The sequence below is a fragment of the Curcuma longa genome, chromosome 1 (assembly GCF_044706935.1).
Source record: "Curcuma longa cultivar G26 ecotype Majalengka, Jawa Barat chromosome 1, ITB_CL_G26_1.1, whole genome shotgun sequence".
Classification (NCBI taxonomy): Eukaryota; Viridiplantae; Streptophyta; class Magnoliopsida; order Zingiberales; family Zingiberaceae; genus Curcuma; species Curcuma longa.
In genome coordinates, this window is record NC_133861.1 from 24,220,299 (window position 1) to 24,228,947 (window position 8,649).

The 8,649-nt window shown below is 37.6% G+C and overlaps 1 protein-coding gene across 1 annotated transcript; it reads left to right on the forward strand.

Moving 5' to 3' along the window:
- Nucleotides 1-5,284: 5,284 nt before the first annotated feature.
- LOC141826654 (GDSL esterase/lipase At1g71250-like) lies at nucleotides 5,285-6,698 on the forward strand. The gene is made up of 5 exons (XM_074713924.1): nucleotides 5,285-5,549; nucleotides 5,636-5,769; nucleotides 5,837-6,079; nucleotides 6,145-6,400; nucleotides 6,478-6,698. Exons 1-5 carry the CDS (start codon nucleotides 5,285-5,287, stop codon nucleotides 6,696-6,698), a joined length of 1,119 nt encoding a protein of 372 aa, XP_074570025.1.
- The last annotated feature ends 1,951 nt before the right edge of the window (nucleotides 6,699-8,649 follow it).

Sequence of the window (8,649 nt, forward strand, 5' to 3'; positions counted from 1 at the left end):
ATCTTATAAAATAGAAAGACCTTATTTTCAGCTGGGTTTTAAAATTGTTTGAGCACTGATTTGACTCTAATTGCAGGGAAATTGAAGTATGATAAGCATTAGTAATCAAGCTTCATGATGCAAAAAGAATGGGTGAAAAACAGTGAGTAAATATGAGAGAAAATGGAAAGTATCATTTTGGTTTTAAAAGGTTTTTGGATTTCAATGTGCCATGGATACCTTGCAATTATGGTTTCATGTGCTGTGAATTTTTATGGATGATGATTGGTTGCTATTTGTTAGCTCTTGTGAAACGTAAATGTGAAGGAATTGGGCTTGTTTTCGAAGGAAACAAAAGATGGCAAATTTGGTGGATTTTGAGCAAAAAAAGGAAGAAAGAAAGGGGAGTATGTATCAAGAAGAGGAATGGCAAGGGTTTAGATCAGAATTTTTTCATAGGATTTGAAGAGCAAACAGAAACAAATGTGTTACCAAAGAAAGGAATTCGAAAAGAGGGCAAGAAGTCATTGATTAGCATTTAGTTGTATCCATGTCTTCCACTATCAATTGAATTCCCTTTAAGCATTTTCCTTGAATTTTCTTTCTTACAAAAATTGCATCTCATTTATCTTAGTTCTTGATTTCTTTATTGTCTTCAATAATCCTTAATAGGTGTGGATTCCAAATCATGAATGCTAGTGGAGAGTAGATATCAAGCAAGCCTATGGAAAGCATGAAACATGAGTGTTTGAGTGAGCTCCACTTTACATTTATCATGACTTAGCATTTAGGATGAGAGCCACTAAAAACTATTTGATAACCTTGTGAGCATGAGTGTGATACATTTATCTCAATCAATCATGAAGGATGAAATTGCTAGGTGGTTAGCCAAGAACAAAGGTCTAATTCATGGTTTAGATTTTTGATACTTAATAATCCTAGATAACTTTCTTTCAATAGTTTTCTAATTATGATTAAGGATGATCTAGGGGGTACGATAGTAGGAGTTTTTCTTAGTTTTATTATTCTGGCTTGAGCGGGACGCTCAAGGGTAAGTGTGGGGGAATTTGATGACTTAGGGTTTTTACGAATTAAATTGATTCAATTTTGGGCTTTTACATTGAAAATAATTATTTATTGAATAAATTTGACTTTAATTGTCCTATATTGCATTATTTAAGGATTGATATAATTTTTGTGATTTAATGGTGAATTTTGGCATTAATTTGATTTTTATTGATTTTAGGGCTAAATCGGACCCAACTCGAGCTAAACCGTGGTCAACTCAAGTCAAAATTGCCAAACCGATCAAGCCAACACGGAGGACATGATCTAGATCGAGCCCGGTCAAAATTTCAGATTTTTTCGCAAACCCTAAAGCCCTAGATCAAGTCAGATCATCAAGTTCAGAACGGACGGCCAGGATTTCATGATTAATCAGGGATTAACTATATAAACAGAAGTTTAATCGAGAAAACGGGCGCGCCGCTGTTCACCGCGATTCCTCGCCGCAACCTTCCTCTGTTTCTGCCCGTTCCTTCCCCTGTTTCGCCTCCGCCAGAATCCGGCAGCCCCTTCAATCTCCATTCTTTTCCGTCGTGTCCTGGACCTCTGAAGAAACAAGAAGCAATTGTTGGGCGGCATTCGGTAGTGAACAACGTGCGACGGGGAAGGTTTTCTCCATCCGCGTCCATCCCTTGTTCCGGCGGCTGTCTGCAAATTCCGGCGTGGAACGAGCTGTGGGTGTTTCCGGGGACTGCAGAGGGGTTCTTTGAAGAACCCGAAACACCTGTAGATCAACGCCCGATTCATTCCCGCAAGAAAGAGCATCAAACCTACAGATTTCAACTTCAACCGCCTGTTCGTGCCGTAGTTCTGAATGCAGCGAGGGTTTTGCTGATTTCTTGAGCTTCGGACGCGATCAATCAAGTTTCCAGCAATTTGAAGTTTCTAAAGAAGTTCAGCCAAGAGGAGGTCTGGATTCGACTCTTGATTGACACCAAGAGAAGAATACGAAGAAAGGGAGAAAGGATTGGATGAGTTTTCTATTTCTGCTTTCTGAATTTCAGCATTTTCTGTTTCTGCAAATTCAGTTCTTGTTAATTCAATTGCTTAGAAAATTCGTAAATTCAGTAGTTAGATTAATGCTAGTTTTTGTTTGGATTTAGTTTGCATTAGCGTTTGTTTCGTTGAGTTCAGAAATCTGACTTCGAGTTGGTGATTTCTGCAGTTCTGAAGGTTCATTGTCTGAATTTTGATTTCTGATAAGTTTCCAGTTTCTAAATTTTGATTGTGCAGTTGATCCAAATCTCGAATACCTGCTATTTAGTTCATCTTTAGTTAATGATTGCTGTCCTAATTGTTTAAGAAGTTTCCTAAGCTTAGTTTGAATTCTTTTGTGTTAAAAATTGATAAATTGAAACTCTGATAATCTGTTTTCTCTACTGTTCCGTGCCGAATTGTTTATCCCGTGCTAGTGTTAACCTTAGTTGCCTTTGCTTGCTTTTAGTTCCATTCAGTTACTTAGTTGCCGTTGATTGCATCTTGCTTTAACTGTTTTTAAAACCAGATTAGTTCTTTAAATTCATTAAGTTTAGTTGTTAAGATCCTAGAGTCTTGCATTGCATGGGATATCTTAAGTTATGATTTCAATAAGTTGTTGTTAGTGTTTTGGATATTGCGTTTGAGAGTTATAAGCATTAGATGAATTTCATGAGTCATGCTAATTAGTTTAGGTTGTTACCATGATTTGAGTTGAATTGCATTTTTAGGTTGACCTTGCATTTCTAGATTAGGAGATAACTTGATTTAAATTGCATTTCATTAATTCATTGCATTTTGAATTCCATTTCATTCTAAAACACAAAAACCCCCATTTATATAGAAAACCCCAAAAATACGACACGTAAGTTCAATTCATTCAAATTTTCTACTAGCCCTTGGAAAAATACGACTCGAGGCCCCTTTACTGCATTTTTTGAATTAATCGTGGGTTTTCGATAAATCTACAAATTTCAATTTGAAGCCCTATCGTGACATCCAATTTATTCTATATCCCCCTCCCCATTGATATTTAATTCCATGGGCTCATACCAAAGGGCAGAAGAACTTGTGGTCGCCATGAATGATATGGGAAAGAGACGAGAAGCAAAGCTAAAGAAGGACAAAGTGATAGATGTAGAGAAAATGAACAAAGGACTTACAAAAAGAAAAGTGTTTGCAGAGTCACAGGGAAACACCAAATGAAGCTTAAAGATGAAGGACTTAGTTAATATAGCGGTCATCGGTTGTCTCCAACCCTAATATATCCTAGGATTAGAATATCAACCTTTTGATTGGGACACCAAAAAAGGGTGGCTACCATTCTCAACTGTTGGATCTCGCATACGAATTGATAGGATCTTAACAGTCACCTCAAACAGCACTCTAGACACATGTCAACCTCGGACTAGATGCATTTATGGGCAGATAAGATAAATTGATCTTAGGAATGATACGTCATCACGCATATCGTCCACATTAATGGCACATATCTCACATATTACCAAGGTCTTCGATAAGGCGATGAAATTTTGGTCTCACATCCAAGTCAATAGTCTGGCTACAACTATCTCAGTCTAGTCAGTCAGACTCGGACTTCCTTCAATTAGACTTAGGAGGAGACTCAGACTCCTCGACTCGGCCACCTCGACTCCAAAAATATCTTGACTTTGACCACTCGGTCCTGATGTTCTAATCTTTAAGGCCACTCCGCACTAGTCTATTTCCTTATCCACAGTTAAGCATACACCCTGCAGGGACTTACTGACGGTTACTGTGAATATTCCTGAGTGTGACACCATAGATATATGGAGGAACAATCACTCTCCTACTTATACGCGACATTCAATGAGTGGAGAAGCAAGTAATGACTGTCAGATCTGATCACCCATTATTGCTGACATGGAGATGCTCTTTTATCAATTATATAAATCCTAGAAAAAGCAAGCATAGAAGGAATACACAAGAACATACTCATCTTCTTCTATATTTTTTCCATTTCTTTTATTCTCTTTAAGCTCGTATGCTAATTTGAGCGTCGGAGTGACCCCGTTGAGCCCCTCGACATCCATTTTAATCTTCGTTTGAGTGTAACAAATCTTCTTGTGCCTACTTCGTTCTCAATAAGTCATTTCTTTCTTGTCAAAGTCTACAAAAGTTCCTCCTTAGCTATCATCTTCGGCTAATTAACAGACCGCGGTCCACGGTCTCAGACAGAACACTCACAATCCTAATAGTTGCCTTATATTTCTTTTGTATCATTACTAGCTATGGTAGTGTGCAAAGGAGCCACTGGATAAGCATAAACTAAGCTTCGCAATTATGAGGTGCATTTTGAAGTAATATTGCAATGAATTGATGATATAGAATTGACACGAGAGGAGTCAAATTTTAACGGATCATAATTTTTGATACGGATATCAAAATGAGGCATGATTTTTTCTTACTCGGAGTTGTTTTTGAGATCTATATTCTTTATTGGATGAAACCAGTAACGGTCCAGTTTCAAACCCATCAAACATCGTTTAATATTTTTTTGGATACCCTAAATATTTTTTTCCTATGTTTGATCATTTTTAAATTTTTTAATATTTAAAGTATTTTTGATAATTTTTTTTATATAAGTTAAGATTTTGAATTTATATAAACGTCTGTTTAATTGATATTAGAAATTGAACCCAAAAAAAATTCAATAAAATTTAGAAATATTGATTCAATTTTTTATCTTATTTTATTTATAATTTCTTTGTTTCTTTGATTCATAAAAATAATTATTATTCTATTCAATGTCAATTGATGTTTCACTCCCACTTAACATGGAGTTATCTTATTTGTGTCTGGTACGGATTCATGCTGACCAAAAAAGAAATGCCACATCATTTTCAGTATGATTTTCTGATGCAATGAGATGATCCTTTCCGATGAACATGCAAGTTTGCAAATCCATATTAGAAGCAGGATGAGAATAATTGTGAGAGATGGAGAACAAACAAGCATGAATACCACCACTAAAAATTTGGCTCGATTTCAGTTACCATTGATATTGGCGAAAAAAAACAGAAAAGACAAACACGTAAAAGCTGCGATCTATTTCTTACCAAAACCACCCCAAAAACAGGGCAAAAAGATAGATTAAACTTGTCTTTTGTCAAGCGATGATCGAATGAACTCGATGAGATGCAACCATTTCGAGGCTTTCTTATCTTAACAAATGCACATAAATTCACAGCTTCATTCATGCTTATGAATCCATAACCTTCCTAAAATGAGAGGGCATGACTCCAAGCATCCTGCTACAAAGTTCCTCTGCTCGTTTGTTGTTGCCACCTTCACACTTCACTGCCAAAGTGGGTTCTGTCATGCTTTGCAAGTCCCAGCAATGTTTGTGTTTGGAGATTCTTTGGTCGATGACGGGAACAACAACTACTTAAGCTCCATTGCTAAATCCAACTACTATCCTTACGGCATCGACTTCTTTCAAGGACCTACTGGGAGATTCAGCAATGGAAAAACTGTAATAGATGTACTATGTAAGTAGCCCACTTCTTTGCTCGATGAGTGCATTCACTTATCCATGCTTACTTACTACAATATATGTTTTATTTGAATGTTTCAGGTGACCTCTTGGGAATTCCTTATCTACCACCATATGCAAGTCCAGACCTCAATGGCAATGGCAGTAGACTGATCTATGGGGTAAACTATGCTTCAGCAGCTGGAGGGATCTTAGATGAGAGTGGGCGGTATCTTGTGAGTTCCTTCTCCTCTCTCTTCCTAGTTATCAAAGGCCTAACAATATATTCTGCTTGATAAACAGGGGGAGAGGTATAGCCTAAGCCAGCAGGTCCTGAACTTCGAGAGTAATTTGAATGATCTAAAATCTTTGATTGGTAACGAGAACTTCGACCGCTATCTTGCCAAGTCCATCGTCTTCATGGTCCTCGGGAGCAATGACTACATCAACAACTATCTGCTTCAATCTTTGTACTCGACCAGCTATGAATATAGCCCTCAAGAGTATGCCAGACTCCTCATCGACCATTACACAAGGCAGATATTGGTAAGAAAAGCACGATGAGCACGTAGATATTCAGTATTGTCCATACTGTTCGTTGGTTCCTGCAGGCACTGCAGAGCATGGGGCTGAGGAAGTTCTTGCTAGCAGGAATCGGGCCACTGGGTTGCATCCCGAACCAACGGGCCTCTGGTCTTGCTCCTCCAGACCGATGCGTCGATCAAGTAAATCAAATCGTCGGCTACTTCAACACAGAGCTGAAGTCACTCGTCCAACAGCTAAACACCAATCATCCTGGATCGTTCTTCATCTACGGCGACACATATCGTGGAATTGGGGACATGCTGAACAATCCCAGCCAGTACGGTATGTCTCTGTTCATCGTTTTAATTTCGATCGAGGTGTTTATGGATTATGAGACAGAAGTATACTTCATTTGGCAGGTTTTACGGTGATTGATCGTGGCTGTTGCGGACTGGGAAGGAATCATGGTCAGATCACCTGCTTGCCATTGGCTGTCCCTTGCGATGAGAGGGAGCAGTATGTCTTCTGGGATGCCTACCACCCTACGGAGGCAGTGAACATGATCTTGGGACAGAGGGCCTTCGATGGACCTCCTGATGATGTTTACCCAATTAATGTCCAGCAACTAGCTCAAATATAGCAAAAGAAAGTTTCTTCGAGCATTATTAGCGTGCTGTTGCATCTGACCTTCTTTAAATTGCTTTAACTGAAATTTATTTCAGAGCCCCATGCGCAACCCGCCCAACAAATGACTGAGTTCGGGCATACCAATGACAGGAGTCCCCAAATATGGCAATCCCCAAACCCAACGCACCCCCTGCCATCATGCTACTCTATACCTGTCATTTCTCTATTTCTATACTGAATTTATCGATCGATTTCCTTACTCTATTTCCTGGCATCTTTCTTTCTTTCCTGCTTTTCTTCGGTTTCTGTACCTGTTATTTCGATCGATACCTGGCATCTGTCTTAGTTCGATTTCCTTGCGTATGTCTTTGTTTCTTTCCTGGCATCTTTTCTTTCTTTCTCTAGCTCTTTATATAAAAGTAAATTCTCTGTAGCTCGTGATGGGTATAGATGGGTCGGGGACCCCCGCCCAGCCCATCACCGAGCGGCTGGGCAATTCCTAAAATACGACTTATTATTATATTAGGGCATAAGATCAAGTGGAAAGGACTCTTGTTTGAACGAGGGGTGGCCGGGAGGTTACCCCGAAGTGAGGTCAGGATGCAATTTACTTTTATATTAGGCGTAAATAAAGCCCGGTCGACGCCATTCTACAATAAAATTTAAGATTCAAATCCGTCTCAGCCGGAATAGTACTAGGCACAGCCGGTATAGTAAGAGTCTGAGTCCTATATATACTATTTGCATTATTAGTCCCTTTATCCCTAGCAACAGGTCGAACTTAATATATATACGGGGTGTACCTGAGATGTTAGTTCTCTTTCTCTCGATATGCATATTGATCAATCTCTCTCTTCTATATTCTCTAATTATTCGCACTTATTATCTCTATATTTGCTTGTTAATATTATTTTTAATATTTAAAATATTTCAAAATTTTAAGTATTTTTGACAATTCAAAGCAAATTGGGTTTTCCTTTCAGTGTCTATCGTTGGACAAATGCTTTATAAATGTTAGGTTTTTGTGCTAAGGATTATAAATGTTAATTTAGTTATTCTTTATTTTTTTATAATTATTTAATTGATTAAGGTTGTACTTAGGTATTTGATATGTATCTTTGGGCAATTTTTGAGTTCAAATGAGTATATCGTTTTCATTATATGGCCCCCCCAAATATTAAATCCTGAATCCGCCCCTGCGAATATTAGTCATCATAACATTAGATTTATTAATCGGTTAAATGCATATTTTAATGTCCTTATTAGAAAGAGAAATGATACACTACATGAAATACAACATAAAAATGCAACATGACACACTACACTGCATGGATGTAGGATCCACTGTATGGATGTGGGACCCAGGTCTATAGTGTATCATGTTGCATTTTCATGTTGTGTTTTCATGTAGTGTATCATTGCTTTATTAGAAATTTAAGGTATTTGGTTCTTATTACATATGAAATCAACATTGACATCTTCACTTATACTGCACAATCAATATTTAATTTACATTTACAAAAATATTTAATTTGGAATGTTGTTCAATGCAAATTTTTTATAGTAAAATCACACTAAAAACTTCAGTGTAAAATGGCAGAAATTGCTAATTAAAATTGTCTATTAAAATGTTAAAATCATTGAGAATATTTTGTCAATTAATTACCTTCACATGCTCTTAGAACTCTCTCATGGGATGCCATATTTTTGCATTGGGTAATTTTTTTTTCGAAAATGATTCGTATCACTGGTTAAAATCTATAATATTGAAGCGATTCTTGGAATGTCATGTCTTGGATGTTTCCCTTCGGTCAGTGATATTACATAGTGTCTATTAGAGAGTAGCCCGGCTGATTAGTAACTTTTCTGGTGTAGTGCACATCTGTATCTTCTCATCTGCAGGTCCTTCAAATTTGATCGTACTATTGACAACCTTGGTTCCACTTGTCCTTGTCGTAGTAAAC